The sequence below is a fragment of the Bacillus rossius genome, chromosome 3, assembly GCF_032445375.1.
Source record: "Bacillus rossius redtenbacheri isolate Brsri chromosome 3, Brsri_v3, whole genome shotgun sequence".
Classification (NCBI taxonomy): Eukaryota; Metazoa; Arthropoda; class Insecta; order Phasmatodea; family Bacillidae; genus Bacillus; species Bacillus rossius.
The window spans coordinates 128,066,725-128,090,497 of NC_086332.1; the positions used below are offsets into that span (position 1 = coordinate 128,066,725).

Sequence of the window (23,773 nt, forward strand, 5' to 3'; positions counted from 1 at the left end):
GTATTAAAAAACTTTTTTGTGCTGTATGTCACACTAGACATGACTTTCACCAGTAGGCAGCTGTCTAACATGACTAGACTCAACACACCTTGTCTTCAGAGTGCTGCCTCTAGAGGTCAAGCAGGTAGTCTATGGCTATATAGCATGATTATTGGTGACAGTGTGCACCTAAATAACTAATTTTCAATTTGAATCAAGCTATAAAAATTATCACGTGGAGTAAGCACAATATTGATTTAAGTAAACACTGCTTGTTTAATAGGCTTGTGTTTTTATTAAGCCTACGAGTGATGTTTGTAGAGGTGTGCACTACGAAACTTTGCAGTGTTGAATTTGCATTTTTGGCAGTGAGACCAATATAGTTACACAAAAATATAATAATTTGGTAAACTAAATCGTTGGTGTAACAGAAATTGCCAAAAGTCACTTGGAAGCTTGTGCAGCAAGGGTAACTTTGCAGGCAATGTAGTTTCACAGTATGAACTTAAGTTTCGTTGAGGAATGAGTCGCATATCATCTTGGATGAATGTTTCAGGTAAACTGTGTTAGTAGGAAGAGTAATTTTTTTTATGTTTGCATCGCGTGCCTCTGGCATAGATAGGTCGATGCATGGTGCATTTGAACTATCAAACAGCAAGCAACAGCTTATTTAGCACCCCTAACTTTTTCATTAAAAATTTATATTTTCTACAGATATTTGTAAATTTATATAGATTTTTATTTCTTAATTAATTTATTTAATGATTGCTAGACCAGCTGTTAAATAACATAAAGAATTGTTATATAAATTTAATATTGTTTATGGTATATAATTTTGAGGCCTTTTTGAAGGCATTTTTTTGTAAAGCCAAGTGCAGTCGTTTGTTTATTTATATTTTGTTGATTATACATTATTTTAGTATAAACATAATTTTTTTGAAATTCCAGCTGGTTTGTTTAACATCAAGCCTTTGTTTTGCAGCACTCAGGATAAGGGTCAGTTGCCTAAATCTGATGGGCAGAATTATTATTTTTTTGAAGTTAAATATTTTGTGGTTTGCAAATTTTTAGTTTGAAAATAACCGGACCCAAGAATGTTGCAATTGTGGTGGGCCTTAAATAGTAGTAAGGCTTACTTGCAAACTAATCTTTTGAGTATGAAAAAAATTGTGTTTTCTTTTTATGTTAAGCCTCCATTTCACAGGTTTTCTTATTGAAGTTCCATTTTCCTTGTGGTGTTCCAATTGCATGTAGTCTTCTGCGAGTGCATCTTCAGATCAACAGATAATTTTTTATGTTTCAGTATTTTGCAAAGTTCAAGTTCAGTGAAGAGTACACAGGCAGGAAACTGGACTATGTGACCAACTTCCTAAACTACTTGGGCTTTGCTGCTCAAGTTCCCAGCTTCCTGTTCAACTGGCTGAACATCTTTGTCCAGATCAAGTGAGTGGAGCTCCCACCCGGCTCACACATAGTCCACATTCTCATTCTCAAACAAGAAGTTCATTTGTGTAGTTATTAGATGCACCCGAGTCACGTTGGGAACTTTACACGAGAGTAAAGTAACTGCTATTGGTGCTCTTTCCCATCAACCTTAATGTGCATGTGTAAGAACGTAGGATTACGTTTTCCCAACAGCCTCAGGTACATAACTGGACTTACATTTGTCTGGTTCAACTGAAGCTTTGGACTTAGGCTCTTTTATCTCTTGCTAACTGCTGTAGAAATTTTGTTAACAAAGGCACTTTTATCTCTTGCTAACTGCTGTAGAAATTTTGTTAACAAGTAGGGATGTTTGGGTTTATGTGTGGGTTTGATTGAAAATTAGCTTAAATGGTGTAATTTACAATTAAATTAAAAATCATTTGTTGATTTAAGCTCTTTTTGGCTCTGAGGCTCAGAAAAAAAAACAATATTTATTTATTGTTAGATGTTGGTGTTGTTTCTGTATTTAATTACTTGGTTGCAACTACTCTCAATTTTAATGTACAGTAGGTAATAGTTCTTCTGAAAACTATTCATTTAGTTGATATATATGTATTTTTTCGGCTCCTTTGCGAGGTTAAATTGTACGCTACTGAAGCTGGAGAGAACAGTTGATTACAGTTAAAGCAGATATGATATTTAAGCAGATGTTTAAAGTATGACAACCTATAATAATGCTTATTGGAAGGCAGGTTATGTATTGTTGTTTGGTGGAGGGTTATGTTTCGGAAAGCTACAGGAAGATTTTAAGTGGGTGCCACAGTATAATACAGGCATACGGACCCAGCGGAGACTCCACTCAGGGCGTGACATGATCTGTATGGAGAGTAAGATACTGACCCTCCTTAACACTTCAGGACCTGGCCCTCTTTCAGCTTGGATATGTTACTGTGGACTCTGCAGGGATCCCACATGTCCTGATACCTGCAGATGGTCACACGTGGCCAGAAAGTAATACACTTTTGCAGTTCTCACTCTTATTCGTCTAGGTTAAACTGTTGAAAAAAAGCCCTATGGCAAGACTTGGTCACGGGGTTGTACGAGCCATACGGAAATGCATGCTGTCATGGATAAAAGACCCATTAGGATTTAAAAATATTGAAACAGTCTGTCACCCGAGGCCCGCCCCGAGGACATTGAGAGAGCATTTTAAAATGATTACGGAATTACTTGAGGGGCCATCTGGACCGTCCGGGTTGACTGGCCTGCCTCATTGCCTCGCCTCTAGTATCTTCGGAACAATATAATGATGTGACTGGAATCTGGAAACATTTATTTCAATTCGTTGTTTGGACCGCATACACACACACACTTATACAAACTTCTTTTAGATATACATAATTTTAAAGGATCTTGCAAAGGAATCACTGAAGAAATTTTTGTGAACCAAGTCTAATTTTCGGCGTAGCTAAAAAAATTTAACTACACCATTATTTGACCTTAGTGCTTTAGTATCCATTTAACACATATGTAATACTTCAGAATATTGACACGGGAGTAAAACATTACCATCTAGAGTAAACAAGAAATACTATAACAAAACTATTTCATTTTTTTTTGTTTGTGCACTTTTTACTAAAATCAAAAGAATCACTTTCATCATTGTTGCTAGTCAGCCAATTTTGAATGCCTTTTATTGTGTTTTATGTACGTTTTTGTTTGACTGAACACTATGATAACAATAAAAGATGTTTTCAGGTAAATCAAATAATTTATTTTTCACTTAAAAATGAGTGAACCATTCAAAACAGTATTTTTCTCCATATGCATGCACAGTTGTAGACATGTCCCAATGGATTTTGTGATGCCGATTTCCATGTTTGACTGCTGACAAGAATTCATGCTGTGTGTAGTATGAACATGATTATATCAACATTAACTACAGTTTTGTCAGCCTTACTAAATCAACATATTTGTTGGAGATAGTGCTCTCTCCTAGAAGTTAGTCTAATCATTTCAACAAAAATATTACTCTTTGATTTGACAATTTTTTTTCAACAAAATCCTAGCAACCAATCACTCAAATAATACTTGCAGGTATTATTAAAACCACAGTCTTCCTTAGAGCCTTATTTTACTTCTTTAAGTTTGGTACCAATTTTTGTAGAGAATAAAACTAGTGTTTTTTTCCATCTACTAAATTACTTTTCTTTGCTGTGTTTGCTTACCTAATGGATTTCAAAAAAGTCAGACTGGTTTATCTCTCCCTTTATTCCTATCAGAGTTTATTCTATTGTTGATATTGAAATATCTGTTTTTGCACTAGTTTTAGCAACATCGTATGTTATAATTTCACTTAAATGTGTCACAACATTGTAAACAACATCACCCGTGCTTTTCCCCGCAGTGGGGTACCCAATATAATACGGGATTCATTTCTGACATACAAGCCATTCCATAAATTGAATTGTGTTACTCAGTCAGCACAGGACCTATGTTCTCAGTTAGCAGGCAGCTGCTTAAATAACCCCTCTACTTTCTGACACATTTACCACATGATCGTCCAGTGGGAGTGGGGTATGGGCATGTTATATGCCATTTGATCATCTGGTGAGAGTGGGGTCTAAGTGGTTTATTTACCATTTGATTATCCAGTGAGAGTGGGATCTGGGCAGGTTATTTACAATGTGATGTTCTGGTGAGAGTGGGGTATGGGCAGGTTATTTACCACATGATCATCCAGTAAGAGTGGGATCTGGGCAGGTTATTCACCATGTGATGTTCTGGTGAGAGTGGGGTATGGGCAGGTTATTTACCACATGATCATCCAGTAAGAGTGGGATCTGGGCAGGTTATTCACCATGTGATGTTCTGGTGAGAGTGGGGTATGGGCAGGTTATTTACCACATGATCATCCAGTAAGAGTGGGATCTGGGCAGGTTATTCACCATGTGATGTTCTGGTGAGAGTGGGGTATGGGCAGGTTATTTACCACATGATCATCCATTAAGAGTGGGATCTGGGCAGGTTATTCACCATGTGATGTTCTGGTGAGAGTGGGGTATGGGCAGGTTATTTACCACATGATCATCCAGTAAGAGTGGGATCTGGGCAGGTTATTCACCATGTGATGTTCTGGTGAGAGTGGGGTATGGGCAGGTTATTTACCACATGATCATCCAGTAAGAGTGGGATCTGGGCAGGTTATTCACCATGTGATGTTCTGGTGAAAGTGGGGTATGGGGAGGTTATTTACCACATGATCATCCAGTAAGAGTGGGATCTGGGCAGGTTATTCACCATGTGATGTTCTGGTGAGAGTGGGGTATGGGCAGGTTATTTACCACATGATCATCCAGTAAGAGTGGGATCTGGGCAGGTTATTCACCATGTGATGTTCTGGTGAGAGTGGGGTATGGGCAGGTTATTTACCACATGATCATCCAGTAAGAGTGGGATCTGGGCAGGTTATTCACCATGTGATGTTCTGGTGAGAGTGGGGTATGGGCAGGTTATTTACCACATAATCATCCATTAAGAGTGGGATCTGGGCAGGTTATTCACCATGTGATGTTCTGGTGAGAGTGGGGTATGGGCAGGTTATTTACCACATGATCATCCATTAAGAGTGGGATCTGGGCAGGTTATTCACCATGTGATGTTCTGGTGAGAGTGGGGTATGGGCAGGTTATTTACCACATGATCATCCATTAAGAGTGGGATCTGGGCAGGTTATTCACCATGTGATGTTCTGGTGAGAGTGGGGTATGGGCAGGTTATTTACCACATGATCATACATTAAGAGTGGGATCTGGGCAGGTTATTCACCATTTGATGTTCTGGTGAGAGTGGGGTATGGGCAGGTTATTTACCACATGATCATCCAGTAAGAGTGGGATCTGGGCAGGTTATTCACCATGTGATGTTCTGGCGAGAGTGGGGTATGGGCAGGTTATTTACCACATGATCATCCAGTAAGTGGGATCTGGGCAGGTTATTCACCATGTGATGTTCTGGTGAGAGTGGGGTATGGGCAGGTTATTTACCACATGATCATACATTAAGAGTGGGATCTGGGCAGGTTATTCACCATGTGATGTTCTGGTGAGAGTGGGGTATGGGCAGGTTATTTACCACATGATCATCCAGTAAGAGTGGGATCTGGGCAGGTTATTCACCATTTGATCATCCGTTGAAGAGTGGGGTCTGGGTGGGTTATTGCCAGGCCTTGAAAAATATTTGGATGGCTCACCAGTCAGTCAAAAAGTTCACCAGTCAGAAGCACCACGGATCATAATCTTATACTGTAATACCATTTATTTATATTTATATGTTATTACATATTATATTTTATAGTACTACACCAGTCTGTTTTGTTTCTGTGTAACAATGTAACGCAATAAGAAATTAATTGTAGTTTTTGTACCACACTATCCTATTTCTTCTTATTAACAAATGGACTCTCAGAGGCATGGTGTTTGTGTCCTTGAACATGCCTGGTAATTTTGGCACTGAAATACCATTTATCTATAGCCTTAGAAGGTATAAATTGTGATATTGGTGGTCCATTAAGATTCACCATCATAAGGTCATCTAAACTTTCTGTCTCTAAAGAGAATCTGAGTTTGTTTTTCACCAGATTCATCTGGCTGAAACCTCTTTCACAGCTAGCTGATGAAACTGGTAGAACAGAGGCGACTTTGAGGAGCTTCAAAAGTACAGGAAACCTATCACCATTTGACATTGCCTTCCCCAATAAATCTGTTGATGACAATCCTTTAGCGTACACCTTAAATTCATGCCATTCATCCAGGGCTTATTGAAGTATGTTTTCTTTGTCATCATGTTGTAGAAGGTCTTTGTAATGAGATACAAGTACTGTCACTTTTTTTTTACCAAAACTTTCTGAAGAAGTTTCCGACCATGTGAAAGTACGTATCAAATATCAACAACTATGTTAATACTGCATCTGTGGCTGTTTTGGAAAAATGTCCCTCAATGTCTGTTATTCCCTTTTCAATGATTGCTTTTCTGTCACGCTGAAAATGGGTTTGTCCAGTTCAGGGTGGCCACTCACCGGGAAAACCGGGAAAACCAGGAAAACCAGGAAAACCGGGATTTATCAGGGAAATCACGTTGATAGGGAATTATCAGGGAAATATCAGGGAATTTTTTTAATAATCGGGAATTTTTTGTCTCGTGTATATTTCCGCAGAGCTGCCAACCATTACGGATTTTCCTTAATTATTACGGATTTATCACAGAATTACGGAATTACGGAACATCGCTGGTTTATTACGGAAACGAGGCTTTGTGCTGCGTGGTAACGGAAAAAAAATTCCGTTTCTGATGTGCGTGTTTCGTGAATGCAGTTCGAATACATCACGTATTGCGCAGATAAGGGAACTAATAAATGTGCGCATGTACTGTCGAAATAAGTAGATTAATTCTTGTGTTTTGTAATATAAATTGTATGGTATTACGTCCGTTATACGATACAACTAGTACATATTCTCGGACTTATCGTTTGTTAGCTACTTACATCACGATAATTTTTGTACGGTACTTTGGCTAACCTGTGTTGTTGTAATTACTTTCTTGAAAGCCATTTTTTTTCATCAATGTGTTTTTGTCGTGTCTACAGATGTGAAACCTTTTTATGTTGTTCGATAGTGTTGTGTTCTTCAGTACCGGTTGTAGAAATAAAGCGTGTGACAGAACAATGTGTATCTGGGGCAAAAAAAGAGAACGTTATTCTTCAGAACTTTTGACCAAACTATTCAAAAGAATGGCCATGCTTGTCATTTTAAAATGTTTCGGAACGCCATGCGTTTTGTAATGTATGCACGTGACTTTTCGATTGCACATGGTGGAAGGGATAACTGTAGACGGCATATTAAATCAAAGAAACATGCAGAACATTTTAAAGCCGTGACAAGCAATAAATCTATATCGTCATTTTTCGCTACATCTGAAGAAACGAAAGTAACAAACGCAGAGTTATTGTTTACAAGTTTTCTGGTAGAACACAATTTACAGATAGCAGTAGATAGCAGTAGTTGATCATTCGGGTAATTAATATAGAGCTATGTTTCCGGACTCAAAAATTACACAGAAATACAGCTGTGCGAGAACAAAAACATCTGCCTTAGTGGAGTATATGGCTGGTGAAACTAAAAGTGAAACTGTTGATTCTTTAGTAAGTGGACCATTTGCTTTAGCTACAGATAGGTGTACTGATTGTAATGCAGTGAAGATTTATCCATTAGTTGTTTCATTTTAAAATCAAACACAAGGTAAAATTTGCACTGTACTGTTATCCCTTGTTGAGAGTACAGACAACACATGATATGGTATTTTCTCTTTGCTGAATAAGGAATTTGAACGTTTTGGAATTTCTTGGAAAAATTGTGTAGTGTTTGCATGTGACAATGCCAATACTATGATTGGCACAAACAAAGGTGTGGTAGCATTTGTTAAAGAAAAACATCCCGCAATTGTTGTGCAAGGCTGCTCATGTCACCTCATTTATCTAGCTGCTAAAAAAAGTCAGTGCACAGCTAAAAATTAGCATTGAGACATTTTTGGTTAATATTTTCTATTACTTGGAAAAAAGTTCAAAACGCCAGAATCATCTAAAAGTGTATCAAGAGGTATGTGGGGCAAAGTCACACAAAATCTTGAAATATGTTATAGAGCATCCCACTCTTAGATTGCAGTGTGGAAGTAAATGGGCGCATTCTCTCTCTCTCTAACACACGCCGATTTCCGTTAGCACTGTCCTTGTTTCTTCGTGCGTTGTTGCCAAATATCAAACGAAATTATAATTTAATTTTTCGACCAAGCTTTTTTTCATATTGTATAGCATCAAAATACGCATCAGTCAATGCTTATTTTGAATACTTAACAATATTTTAAGTGTCCGAAAAAATTAAAAAACATAACTTATTCACTGTGAACTGTTTTGAAGTATTCCGAGATGTTTCACATAAAAAAAAAATAACCTACATGTGTATTTCATTCAGATTTTTTTTATTAATAAATTAATGCCTTAGGACGCCATAGAACAAATGTTAAGACAAAAACTATACAGGTTTCACTTAAATAATTTTTTTAATATATTGAAATGCATTTTCTCACAAACTGACACATCAAAAAGTTGACCAGCGGAAAACTTTTTTTCTATTAAAGATAGATGGGGGACGAAAGCGTGAAAAATGTTCACAATGAATTGAATTAGTTTTTAAAAGCAGCTCCATCTCAATTTCTTCTACAGTTTCCGTGGAAATAGCTGTTAAATATGTGTCTTATCAGTACAAAAGCGCGCTGCAGTAGAGGTTTCTCTCACAAGCTGCCATCGTAAGAGGAAACAGGGTCGTGTGTTTAGATAAGTGGGGTTCTGTCCTGCAAGCAATTTTAAAATTCATGGCTTCCTTAGTCAACCATGTATTTCCTTAGACACGCATTTCTGAAAACCAGCCTACCAGTTAGTATCATGTCTCGCGACGAAGCAACGCGTTGTGTCCGGTGACTCGTTACAGTTATAATTTTGACAAACAAATTATATATTAACATAAGTGATTTTATTTTCTACATTTATTTTTATTACGTACATATAAAATATGGAAGTTAGAACACCGAAAATAAATTATATCGGTAGGCTACGCGGGAGGGAGCGCAAGATTGTGTTGAATGTATTTGAGTATTTTTCAAAAAATATGAGTGTGTGCAATGCAATTAAGGAAGCTTACCATTCTTCTGGTCAGCTCTGTGCTACTCTTATGGAAGGGGTATCAACATTGGTCAGCGGTAGCGATAGTGATTAAAAGGTATGTGATGTTATTAATTTCTTAATCAAATTAACGTTACATTTATCGTATAAATTCCTATGAATGAAATGTGTGTGAACAGATTCTTGTTGTAAGTTAAAGTTAAAAGAAATTCCTTATCGGCACAGCCTAAAGGCGCAGGAAGATTTTGATGATTATATTTCTTTACATTAGAACAAAAAGGGATTTTTATATCCTTAAACCCATATTTTTTTCTTCCCCTTGCAGTAATGGTTGTTACAAAATATATTTTAATCGAATCTTGAACATAATATGTAAAATGTATCAAATAAATACGAAGGAATTTAATAGCGATGATGATGCTACAACATTTTGAATTATTTTCCTATCCTTCTCAACACCAAGCATCTTATCAAACATTGATTTTGACAAAGTTTTGGAAAATAATTATGATATTTACAAACAATTTAAACAGATTTGATAATGTGTCTACTAAGGCAGTTACGTTTTTTTTGTCTGGTGAAAATATTTTTCGAACCCATGCAGTTATGGCTGGTCGTATCAAAAATGTATTTAGAAAACATTTTTTGGCATTAGGTACTCCGAGTTATCATACGTTAAAACGGATGCGATATTATTCATACTATGGGAGTTTTTGCAATTTTTCTGTTTTTCAAAAAATCTTCCCCATTTCGACCCAATTGTTCGGATTTTTCCCATAACTACTCGACCGAGAATTTCCATTACCGTATTTTATTTATCATTTTGGACATGACTTGTCCAAAAATATGGCATTTATCGGGCCCATGAAAATGTGATTTTATATTAATATATATGGGATTTTTAGAACATAAAAGAAAACTGTAAGAAATTTTCTTCTACAATAGGTAGTTTTTTTTTAAATTTACATAAAAGTGATATTATTACAAATGCTAGTGTGTATTTAATTAATTTTTATTTGTTATTTGTGAAGAGACATAAAACAAAACACAGACTGCAGGTCATTGAAAGGAATGCTATAATGTAAAGTGACATATTTAAAATGTATTATGTTATTTAACGAACTTCTGTATGTATATAATGAAGAAAATACAGCAGGGTGCTAAAATGTGAGTAATCTCTTTATATAATATTATATTATTTCATCAAAAGTACTTTTTTTTTTGTAATTGTAAATATCAGGGAAATTTTGAATTTTTAATCAGGGAAATCAGGGAATATTTTTGGTGACTGTGAGTGGCCACCATGCAGTTACAATTTCAGCAAGCTGGATATCCTTGTACATCCCAGTCTCTGAGGCACCTCTCCATAGGTCCTGGATTACTTTCCAGTTCTTCGAGTGTGGTCATTGTGTTCCTGACATGAATCTGCACTTGATCCATCAGCAAATCAGACTTATGAAAAATCAAGGAAAGTTTTTTCAAAGGCAACAAAAAATCATGGAGAAAATGCAAGGTTATAATGAATCTGTACCTTTTAAGGGTCTTCAGAATACCTTTGGCTTTTATACTGGCACTGTCTTTTCCGCAGCCCACATTTTCAAGGTGAATCACAAGAGATTTCCAGTCTTGAATAATAGCTCTGATGGTCCCCACTTTACTGGCTACCCAACGTACTGTATACAATTTCTGCAATTTCAGCAGTTTTGTTGACAAAACTTCTGCTGTTTGTGATAATTCCTTTTGTTTTTGGCTTGACCTGTTGTAGAATTTATAAACAGAAATTAGGCACTGGTCAATTTAATCAATATACGACACTGCTTTAAGTGACTTCAATACACTTAACTGAAGCTTGTGTGCAACACAATGAACAGTTATGACATGATTTGCACAATCAACAACTTTTTTGCCAAACCATTGGCACTCCCTATCATAGAAGGTGCTCCATCAGTAGCTAGGCCAACTAAACATTTGTTATTTCTCCAATCGAATTTCACATTTTGGAGTACTTTGTCTATGCTTTCTAGATAGCCTGAAGCAGTGCCATGTGCTAAGGGAGAAATGGCTAAATATGACACCTTGACACCACTGGCATTTATGTACCTAACATATATAATACATGCCTCCACATCAGACCTGTCGGTGGAGCCATCCAATAAAATAGAAATAAATTTTGATGATTTTATGTCAGTCACAACATCTTCCTTCACACATTGTGCATTGTAATGAATAAACTCCTTACACTGTTTATTTTTGGTATATTCTTCCAGTACTTCCACATTAAGTTTATCAACAAGCTCTGCAAGTCCTCTGATATCTGTAAAGGGTTTATTGTTTTTGGCAATATAATAACTTATGTTAAACAACACTTCCAAATAGGGATGGGTCGGTACTGGTTCTCGGTTCTCGGTTCCTACGGTTCTCAGCATTTTAACCGGCACCGAGAACCGCAGCTAAAATGTCGGTACCGGTACCGGTACCGGCAGTATAGCAAAACCCTTTACGAAAATAGTCCTTCACTACAACTTAACTGCAGCATGAAATGGCTCAACTCACGTCCATTCACATATGAATTATTTTTTTGGCTGTGGAATAATATTCATCTCTAACTATAAAATAAATTACACGTGAGAATATTTAATGTTCTCGTCACATCTGTAAACAAAGTACGATTTACAATCAAAACATAACAGTTGAAGGTGCCATAGATGTATGTAGTTCATAGATGTGTGCAACTCTATAACGTGCCTCAGCAGAGATGTGAGAACAGAAATATGCCATGTTTGTTTCAATTTGTTTTTAAAAATAGGTAGTAAATTGAGTCGTTGACACGTAAGTAAGGGTGACTGGTGTATAAAGAACAATTAAAAGTGCAAAATTCCACAGAATATTTGTTTATAGAATTAATGATTGATTAAAATTTTCCGTGATAATTTTCGGCATCCTAATATTTTAGCTTTTTGTGCAGCCATCTAGCGTAATGGCTAGTAACTTTTTCTTTTCGGTAAACGGGATTGCTTTGAAGGGGTAATAGATATGCCAACTGTTACGGATATTCCGTAATTATTACTGATTTTAACCATAATTACGGGGTTACGGACGTGACAAAATTTCTACGGAAAATGCCTTAAAAGAAGAGACGAGACAGTCGATATATGTTATCGACTCTGACTTGGCTGTGGCTGTCACATGGCGATATATCGAATCGACTTCAGCGTGTGCGCCATTCAGTTGTGAGAACTTGCGTCTCGGCGTGTTGTGCTGTTAATTTTTTGTAATTTTAATGTGTTATGTTTTGCGACCGTATAGTGTGTGTATAATAGTATGTGTTAGTCAACATTTTTTGTGATAAATGTTCTCACCATGTTTTCAAAGCGGCAAAAAGTTCTTCAGAAATACACTAGGGTCTCGATAATCCGAGCTCCGATAATCCGAGTTCCCAATAATCCGAGTCAGTTTCGGGGGTTATGAGAAAGAAAAAAAATATGAATTTTGCAAACACACATACACGTAGGGACGGCCAGGACTACGTTGAGGAGGAAGGCCTGATGGGGTGAGTTGGGTAAGTGACTGTACATAGCAGGTAGCCGCCCACCCCTGCAGAAGTCGCAAGCATCTATTTTTAGTAAATTGGGGGAAACCCCTTTTCTCCGTCGGCCTAGATCCTCCGCCCCCTCGTCACTTCCCCGCGTTCCCTCCAGAGGGCAATTTTTAGTTCCCATAAGTTCTTCGCCGTGAGCACATCTATGTAGTTACGTCCCAGTTCTATTACGAACCAGTATGAGTAAAAGAAAACATACTGAAATATCATTAAGTGATAAATTAGAAGCGCTGACGCGGGTTGATAAAGGTGAGCCGCTAAAAACAATTGCGCGTGATTTAGGAGTGAGTGCTGTTACTGTGGGTGACTGGAGGCGCAACAGACAGAAATTGGAGTTATGGCAAACTCAAAAAAATCTTTCTCAGGCTACAACATCCAGATCTCGTATGAAAAAAAGTGAGTACGAAAAAACAAGTGAAGCTTTGTTTTCATGGTTTTTAGCACAGCGGCAAAAAGGTGTCCCTCTTTCTGGGCCTATATTACAAGAAAAAGCGCAGTATTTTCGTAATAAATTACAAGAAGGTGAAAGCAATTTTAATGCCAGTAAAGGATGGCTGGATAAATGGAAAAAAAGATACGGTGTGCGGCAATTGCATATCACAGGAGAAAAGCTTTCAGCTGATGCTGCTGGTGCTGAAAACTATGTTCAAAAATTTCAAAGCATGATCGAAGAAGGGGGCTACACACATGATCAATTATATAACTGTGACGAGACTGGGTTAAATTTTAAAATGCTACCTGACAAGAGTCTAGCATCCAAAGACGAGATTTCCGCTCCGGGGCATAAAAAGAGCAAGGAACGAATTACTGTTATGCCATGTTCCAATGCCTCTGGGACACATAAGCTTCGTCCCTTGGTGATAGGAAAATCAAAAAAACCTAGAGCTTTTAAAAATGTAAATATGAACGCACTACCCGTCGCATACAAAAATCAAAAGAACTCGTGGATGAATACGACCATTTTTAAAAATTGGTTCTTCGAGGAATTTGTTCCTTCAGTAGAAACTTTTTTAAAAGAACGACAATTACCGAGAAAAGCACTGTTGGTTATTGACAACGCTCCATCCCATCCAAACGTAGAAGAGCTTTCAAGTGATGAAATTAAAACTGTTTTCCTGCCCCCAAATGTGACTAGCCTCATTCAACCTATGGACCAAGGCGTCATTGCGACAATAAAGAAAAAGTACAGACGCATGCTTTTGACATATATTTTGCAAGAAGAAGAAATTTCATTAGTAGATATGCTAAAAACAGTTAATATAAAAGACGTTATCTATTGGTTAGTTGATGCGTGGTCAGAAATTAAACAGGAAACTATACAGAAATCCTGGTCAAAACTTATAAAACCGAGAGTTTCACAAAGTGAAGAAGAAGAAACAGTTGAAGATGACTGTGATAATATGACTCTATTGAATTTAATGGTGGCAATCCCTGGCTGCGAAATGGAATCCAGTGCTGAAGAGGTTAAGAAGTGGTTAGACAGTGATGAAATTGAAGAATTGACAGATGAGAAAATTATTGAAATGGTCAACAACCGGGATGAGGACACCGAAAAAGACGAACAAGGGGAAGAAGAAACCAACAAAAAAATTAGCCATGCAGATGGGTTTCTACGCTTAGAAAAGGCACTCGAATACGTGGAGCAGCAAGATGACGTCACGCCAAATGACGTAATGTTTTTTAAGAAGTGGAGCACACGAGCAGCTGAGAAGCGAGGAGCATTAAAAAAACAAAAAACAATAATAGATTATTTTAAAAAATAATAATTATGTATATATTTCTAATCTGCCTTTCAATATGTTTGTATTTTATTTTTATTAAAACATCGACATATGTATTAGAAATTGATTTTGCGTGTTTTTATTCATATTTCCAATAATCCGAGGTTCTGATAATCCGAGTTGGCCCCGGTCCCATCCAGCTCGGATTATCGAGGTTCTAGTGTATAGACAAAGCTACACTGAAGAGTGGCCATGTTTGCGTGTGTCCAAACGGTCTGAAAATCACGTGTGGTGTTCTGTGTGCGATTGCGACTTTTCAGTTGCTCATGGAGGTAGAGACGACTGTAGGCGGCACGTGAATTCTACTAAGCATCAGGACAACATGAAAATAAAATGTACATCGAAGCCGGTAACATCATATTTTGCAAACAAAGACGACACTTCCGTTACAAATGCCGAGCTTTTATTCTCGTCATTTCTGATAGAACACAACATTCCAATTGCATGCGCGGACCATGCGAATTCTTTGTTTCGAGCAATGTTTCCCGATTCTGCCATTGCAAAAAAATTTGCATGTGGAAGGACTAAAGCTACTGCTCTAGTTAAATGCATGGCTGATTCCACAACAAAGCATATTGTACAGCAGTTACAAAATGGGCCGTTTGGTTTGGCAACAGACGGTAGTTCAGATTACAATATGAACTCTGTAAAATTGTATCCAGTTGTTGTGTCATACTATAATAGTTGTCAAGGCCGAATATGCACCTCGCTATTGTCTTTGCTGGAATCCACTGATAGTACAGGGAAAGGAATCTTCGATATATTGAATAAGGAACTGACTCAGAAGTCTATACCTTGGAAAAATTGTGTCTCCTTCGCATGTGATAATGCAAACACAATGGTGGGCAATTTAAAAGGAGTTATAGCTTTCATTAGAGAAGTTCAACCTTCTGTACTTCTGCAAGGATGTTCTTGTCATCTTCTTCATATAGCTGCACAAAAAGCCTCTAGTCAATTCAGGGATTTAAATGTTGAACAGCTTTTGATACAGTTGTATTATTTTCTTCAAAAGAGCTCGAAACGTAAGAACTGTCTAAAGTTGTGTCAAGCTGTTTGTGGCACCAAACCCCACAAAATTTTGAAACATATGAGCACTCGATGGTTGTCTCTGTTGGATTCTGTTAACAGGATGATCGAACAATTTGAAGCTTTGGAACATTTCTTCTCTGGTGACAATGCTGATGTTTCCAATTCACAGTTTCTCGACATAAAGTCTCAGATTGAAAATCCTTTATGTAAACTGTACTGTCTCTTTTTCAGTAACACTCTTCCACTTTTTGTTTCTACCAATGTTTTTCTTCTACAAGAAGCTCCCCAAATAATGCTCTACAGAGGAAACTTGTTGCTCTTTACACAGATTTACTAGTAAGATTTGTTAAGCCTACAGCACTCAAAGATAGTACTGATAATGCATCTATTTTTGATGTTGACTTTCAAAGAAGAAAAAATCAGAAAGATGATCCTGACCTAGTGATTGGTGCTAGCACTAGAGCCTACATCCAAGGGAAAAATCTTACAGCTTTACAGATAAGTCAGTTTTATTCCAATGTTAGGGAATTTTACAAAGCAGGCTGTGACTACATTCTCAAGAAAATGCCCATTTACAATTAGTTTCTGAAGCATGCTGAGGTATTGGATGTTCGTTTGAGAAGAAAAGTTTCATTTTCTTCTGTTCAGTACATGGTTACTTTGTTCAAAAACTTGCCTGTTAATATTGGCCAATTGGAAACTGAATTTGCTGCTTACCAGTTCTCTGATTTTGGTGAAGAAGTTCTTGCTGCTCCTAGTATCGATGTAGCATGGCACATTTCCAGATTGCAAGATGAAAGTGGGCTGTACAAATTTGGAGAACTCAGCAAATTAATGTTAACTATTCTTTTAGTTCCTCATAGCAATGCACCAACTGAAAGAATTTTCAGCATAGTACGAAAGAACCAAACTGTATTTAGACCCAATTTATCTACAGAAACACTAAATGCACTGCTTGTGCAGAAAGTGAAGTCATTTACTCACAACACCATATGTCACCAAAACAAGTTTAGCAAAGAAGAGTTGGCTGCAGCAAAACGTGCCACAAAGTTGTCCCTGTCTGATGAAGGACAGTAATATGGGGTAAGCTACCTACCTTTGTTTACTGAAAAAACTATCATGTATAAACTATCAAAAAATGTTTTTATATAGTGTAACATCCAATATGAGATTTATCTTTAACATTGGATTATACTCACTATCAGTAGGTTCATAATGTTCAGTGTTCATAAATTTTTGTCGAGCCTGATTTACGCATGTGTAAAAAAAATTGTGATTACTGATTGTCTCACCTGGGGGTTGGCATCTCTAGGGTAATTTTTTTTATTTTTATTTTTAGTAAAGTGGTGTATGGATGTGTAGATGTATTTTACTATTGGCTGGTCAAACGAAATGCTTGTTGACACTTGTAAAGTATAATTATTCTGGCCAAATAGAGCAAATTGTGTAAGAAATGGCATCAGAAGTGTGGCAGTAATTTACTGTTGACTGTGCAAACAAACTGAATTCAATGTAGGCAATAAGTTTGATGGACAATTTAATATTTTAATTCTTTGAAAGTTCACCATCATTGTATTTATTTCCATTATTGTAACAGTTTCTTTTTATTCCTATGTTTTAAAGGAGGGTGTATGTAGATTTCTTGAGGTAATTACTAGATTGATACAGTAAATTTTAGTTTTATTAAGTGTTCTCTGGGTCGTTACCACAACGCCGAATTACCACAACGCCGAACGTACAATAACGCCGAATACCATAACGCCGAATTCCAAATTGACCACAACGCCGACGACCCGAAAACTGCTGTGTACCACAACGCCGAATGACCACAACGCCGAATGACCATAACGCCGAAAAATGTTGCTGCGGGAGTGCCAAATGAGCAAACTGAAAACTACTAAATGAATTTATGTGTGTTTCTCAAAAGTACCTTAACGCCGAAATACCACAACGCCGAATGCCATAACGCCGAATCGGTAATTGACAATAACGCAGAATTAAATGTTGACGATAACGCCGAAATACAAATTGACCATAACGCCGAATCCATACTTGACCACAACGCCGAATCCGTATTTGACCACAGCGCCGAATCCCTAGCGTGTTGCCTACCAGCCAGGAACCTAAACTCAGTATTTGGAAACTTATTTTCTTTATAACGAAAGCAGAAAAGTTTAGAATCTTATCTGTAGTTGTAAAGTGGCACAATTAATTAAAGTAAGTTATAATTGTCAGTTATTATATGAATTGTTAGCGGTGATTAGTAGCCCCAGATACTTGGTGAACGGAATAGTTATTTATAAAATCATTCCTCTCGAGCTGTCTCCTCAGTTAATGCTTCGTTATCATTTCATGATAGCATTTAAACTCACTTCCATGTATCATTATTAACCCGCATGCCTAAGTTTCATTGTGCACTGTGGAGGTACATATAGCTGAAGTAGCTATTCAAATGCTTGGAAAACATTTAAGTCTTGCAAGATGACTACATAACATAATTATGCATTATATTAAGGTGGTTTGGACGCAATAATAGTTGTAGTTTTATATTTGTACCAAACAATGTCCAACTTTTAACCATTGATTCCGGTTTTCAATGGTTTCCCGAAAGGATAATGCTGAAATGGCGCGGTTGAGATATTCGGGCGTTTTTAGGGTCTTGAAAATTACATTTCATAAATTCCTTACATATCGTAGGGGTTTGTGAATTTTTTCATGTTAAGAATAAATCTTGTTCTAGCCGCAAATGCATTCTTAAATGCGATATAAATGTGTTTAACAAAAAAAATAAGCATAGTACACCTAATAATGTTTTCTTGAACCATTCGTATTTATGTTACAGATTTTATGAAAGTATAATTAGCGAACATATTTGCTGTTTTTTTATTCCCAGGGGCTTTATCTTGAGCCTAGCATAGATAGAAATTAGTGTGATGCAATAAATAATAAATTAAATATTATTTACTTGGATACCGTACTGTAAATTGTATGCACCTAATTATAAATTTATCTTATTAAAGCGTAGCGACGAATTAGTAAAATAGCATGTATGTAAACTGATAGAGCTAGAGTTAGGTCCCGTTCGTAAGTTTACTGCGTTCAAGAAAGGTAATTGGTTTGTGCAGGAGCGCAAGAACTAACTATTCTCTATACCGCGAGGGTAAACGTTGCTTCCGAAGAGCCCGCTAGAATGCGTGGAGTGCTCTGCTAGAGGTGCTTGGCGCGGCCATTGTGCTAAGGAAGGCGCGCTGTTGTCACTTACTCGTCTGTTCTTTTCCAAGTGAACGAAGTGCGCCGGAAAGTCCAGAACACAAAACGTGACAACTTCGTAGTCGACAGTGTGAATATTTATGTAAACTAAATATATGTATGTTCAGTTCGAAAGCGTAGGTCAGATATTTTATTGGGTTTGCCATAAATTTACGTTGCCGTGATGCAGTAGGTACTGTGCGTATAGTGAAAAATCGTTACGTTTTTCTAGTAAGGCCTGTTCTAAAATACAACGGTAACGGAACAGACGGAACCGAAAACGAAAACGGATCGTTGTTCCGTTCCGTCCGTATTTTTCTCTTTCTACAACTACACAGACCCGTAAGAAAAACAGCCGGTAAATAGCAAGCGTGACGTCACATAAAACTAAGAGTATCAAATTAATTACTTTTTAAATCTTTGTATATGTACGGTAGTATATCTGGAAATATATTAAATAGACATTTGGAAAAGAATTCAGAAATAATGGAAGGCATAAATCTCCTCGTCTTACGTTTAAACATTTCATTTTAAAGTTTTTCTCCAACTTGTCATATATATAGTAAATATTTTAGAGCTGTAGCGAACCGTATGTATTCGTTACTGAGTAACGGGTGCGCCGTCTATATACGAGTAACGAAACGTTGCACACGGCTGCATTTCGTTACTCGCATCTTTCGTATGTTTCACGCATGCGCGCGCATATTCGATGAATTTACGTTACAAAGAACGATGTTTGTTTATTAAGTAAAGTATAATTTGGAAATTCGTCGTCCAAGTTATTTTACTGTTTATTAAAGGTATTGTGTGTGTAGACAAAGTTTGAGATTGGAACAGAAACAACGTATGAAAGTATTTTTTACAAATTAGAAATATGTATGTTTTTGTTTTTTTTACTATCGCGAATTTTCACGTTTTTTTTATTATCTTAAAAGAGATAATATAATAAGGCCGCTCTAATGAGATTTAATTGTTTCTTGGTTAACAAAAACTGTTAATTATCAAATATTGTTAATTGTATATATTCTAATTATTATTATTTACGCGACGTCATACTGTACGCGTACGCAATACGACTCGATTCGTTGCATGTTATGCGGTATCAGAAGTAACGAGTAACGATACGATAGTAACGAGTACTGAATGTTATAGTAACGAATACATACGGGTACGCTTATTTTCGTTACTTTTACACCTCTAAAATATTTTACCATGAAAATCAGCAGTTCGTTAAAATTCATCACGACGAAAAACACACGAACAATTAAATCACAAAACTTGTTTACATTTTGTTTCTGTAAAATAAAAATAAAAAAATAAAAATTTTACAAAAATAAATCAAAACAAATTGCGGGAGGTTATGCCGTCCACCCTGGATAGTCAAGGTCACTGTGCGGAATGAGCGTTTTGTAGTAGGAGTGTGGGGGTGGTGGTGGAGGGTTAAACCAAATATTTTAGAATGACAATATAGGAAATTCGAGCCTTTTAACATGGTGAAAGCTGGCGACACCCGACAGCAGCGACCCTGGTGGCTTTGCCTAAAGGAACGCCCGCGAAATTAAAATTACCATGCATTACAATGGGAGATACCAGCACAGATTTACTCTCGTCTCTTGAAATATTGTTGTTATCGTGAAATAAATTTACGGTCAATATATTTTTACTGAAACAGAGTATTCATATTTCAAAACAGTTACCCAATTTACAGAGCTATATTGATTTTTAAGACCATTAAATATAGTGTTACTGTAAACATAACAGACAACCAAATGACGCAAATCAGACAGTTTTTAATAATGAAACATACTTAACTCTAAACCTGAAATTTTATAAATCACATATTTTATAAATATTCCGTGAAAGTTGAAAAAAATTTCCTCGAGGAACTGCTTACAGTGAAAAAAACAACTTAAAAATTGAATATGAATTGTCCCGAACCAAAATTAAGTATTTTTAATGTTGCTAATTTGAAGTCAACCAAACACTTATAAAATTGAGATTAATTTAATTTATTTAACATAACCAAACACTTAAAACTAATTTACATTATTTTTATGTTGAAAACCAAACATAAAACCTTTGAAATCAATAATTTAGGTAAACTGCTTGAAATACTACAGTGACAACTAAGTCATTCAGCATAATGAGTGGAGCGCAAAAATACAAATTTGAGGATATTTAAATTATTTTTTAGGTAATGCTCTGGTTTAAAAATATACAATAAAAATTTAAAAACAAAATTATATTAAAAATAGATTAAAAAATATTTTAAAACATTGAATTTTGAAATATGCATCATTGTTTCCAATAAGGCACTATCATTTTTAAACAGTGGAAAAGGAATATTTGATTTAAACTATACACAAGTAAACATGGCTATAGCAAATATTGTAGTTCCTATTAAGATATTTGGCTATAGTTTCAGCCTTCGGAAAACTAAAAAACGACTTCTAAAAGCTAGATACATCGTAATTATTGCAACCAAACATTGCACAAACTTTTCCAGTCATTATAAATAACTTAAACAGGAGAAAACAAAGAAAAAACGCCCATTCAAAATTATCAAAATAACATTGTCTCAAATGCGCTTACAACGTATGTCCAGGCTAGGCCGCCAGAATGCGCTAATGAAAGTGTCGCCCGTTTTTTCGACGACTTTCCTATATTGTCCTAAAATATTTGGTTGAACCATCCTCACACTACCATAAACCTGTTTAGGGACTTAAGTGGAGGGAAGGGGCGGGGTGGTACATATCCCACATTGTAAACAAACAACGTCTACCATCAACTACTAAGTACTATAACTACTATTATAAACGTTCATTTAGTAGTGTGTCAACAATGTGAGGGATATAATAGACTAAAGATGATGATAATACTTACAGATTTACGCAAATACTGAATGCTGGTTGTGATCTGCCATACCACTGGCGCTAAAATACTAAATTCTTCCACGCTTGATAACTTAAAAAAAAATTATTTTCATATTTGAATTATTTTCACCTTGTAAACACCGCTCTTAAAGTGACAATAGATGGTTAACACCACTATGCAAGACTAATTTATATTCAAAGTCATCCACCAATGCCTTGTCATAAGCTTGGAACAGTTTACCGACATCAGATTAGTCATCCCATGGCTGAGGGGATGACACTGACATCACGCAAAATGTTTATTCAGATCTGTATAATTGTGGGTGTGAGTGTTCATGAACGTAATAGAATTGTAATTTTTTATATTAGTACTTAGTCTGCCACTTAGGAGTGTTTTTGTGTATTTGTAACATTTATGTAATTGTATCGTTTGAGCATTGATTTTTAAATAACATATCAATAAAAAGAAAGTGTATTTTAAATGTGTCCAGTGTAAGGAACGTTAGCATGCCCTCTGCGCTTTTAAAGACGTTCATAAATGAGAATGAATCACTGGAATATCAGGTGTAGGAATAGCGATATATATACACAAAAGCATAAAAGTGACTGCCTTAGACTTTCTCATGCCAGGTAGGCATGAATACTTATCAGCAGAAGTACGTCATAAGCACAGGGATATTGCCGTAAGGGTCCTGTACAAGCAAAAAAAAAAATAATATGTAGGTATATTCCATATACTAATTAAACTGAAGACTGTTCATGGTAAATTTAACACTTCTGAGCACCTGGTTACTTTTTTCTCTCGATAAATTTGTATCCTTTCACTACTTATTTATGCTAAATATTTATATTTTTCTATTCAGGATAGTCTGTTTTTTCAACCCAACAAAAATTATATGTCCGAAACCTCTACGAAATATAATATTGGTTGTTAGGTTATTCAAATAGTAGTGATTTTCAAAGTGTCCACTTTACCGTGAACGGCCTACCTTGAAAATGAATTATTTAACATGTTAGAAAAATATGAAGATATAATCTTATTAGATGATTTCAACATAAATATGTTAAAACTTTCCGCTGTGAAACAGTTCTACGCAGGAATCCTAAATATTGCGCAACGATTTAAGGTGGCCATCTGATAGCGGGTATGTTTTTAATGTTCGAGGCGTGGGAAGGGCGGGAGAGCTAAGAGCGATACAGACACGCGCATCAAGGTCCTTACGCCTATATCCGCCAGGCGGTCTTCTGACATGCAGCAACATTGTCGAAGACTCCCCTCTAAGGCAATTTCAGTGGGGATCCTATCATTTTATGACGAAATATTAAATATGAAGGTTTTTTACACGTTCCTAAACCATTTTAAAGTCAGTGAAACTTTATTTTCAAACCTAAAATTGACGGTGAAAATAACCATTTTAGCCATTTTCAGCTTCCAAAAGAGGTTATTTATATAGAGGATTGTATAAGCTGGCATCAATGGTCTAGGAACACGTGTAACATATGTTAAGTGGTATTGGTAGCAAGTGCCGAGCTCACACGCGGTACACTTGTGTGATACGTGAACTGCTGAAGCTCTGCACAGTATTTATAGTGGCCGGTCTAAACAACCTCCTTAAATAATTTCACGTAACTGGATATAATAACCCAAAGATATCACATGAATACCAGAAGAACGTCGTATTTTACAAAAAAATTCGAAAACTCAGCAATTATAAAAAAAGAAGAAATTATTTCGTTATGGGTATATTTCAGCATATTGCCTATCGCATGTAATTTCATTCTGAATAATTTAATATTGGTTTTTACTTATTGTATGCTCGTGTAACATGCATATTTTGTCTTTAACAAGCTGTTTTGAGAAAAATATGCAAACTTTGCTTACAACTAATGTATACAGAATTAACGATATTTATAATAAACATCAAATACTTTATGTGTAAATTACGAACAACAAACTACTACACTTATTGAGACAAATGTTTTAAGACGCTCGTCCACTCACAGGTGACTTGTGTGAATGAGACACTAAATCGATATACCGCCCTTATCCTCGGTGCCTCCAACTCTGAGTCGCCCTTCACGCACAAGCAATTGAACGAGCATGCAG

At 36.3% G+C, this 23,773-nt stretch overlaps 1 protein-coding gene across 3 annotated transcripts in view; it reads left to right on the forward strand.

Annotated features, from left to right (window-relative positions):
- The window catches only part of LOC134531237 (equilibrative nucleoside transporter 1), a 296,916-nt gene that overhangs the window by 126,957 nt on the left and 146,186 nt on the right, over positions 1-23,773 (forward strand). For all 3 annotated transcript variants that reach the window (XM_063366923.1, XM_063366924.1, XM_063366922.1), the window contains one exon: positions 1,283-1,422. In XM_063366923.1, coding sequence (XP_063222993.1) covers positions 1,283-1,422 — 140 coding nt within the window. The remainder of the gene's footprint in view (positions 1-1,282; positions 1,423-23,773) is intronic.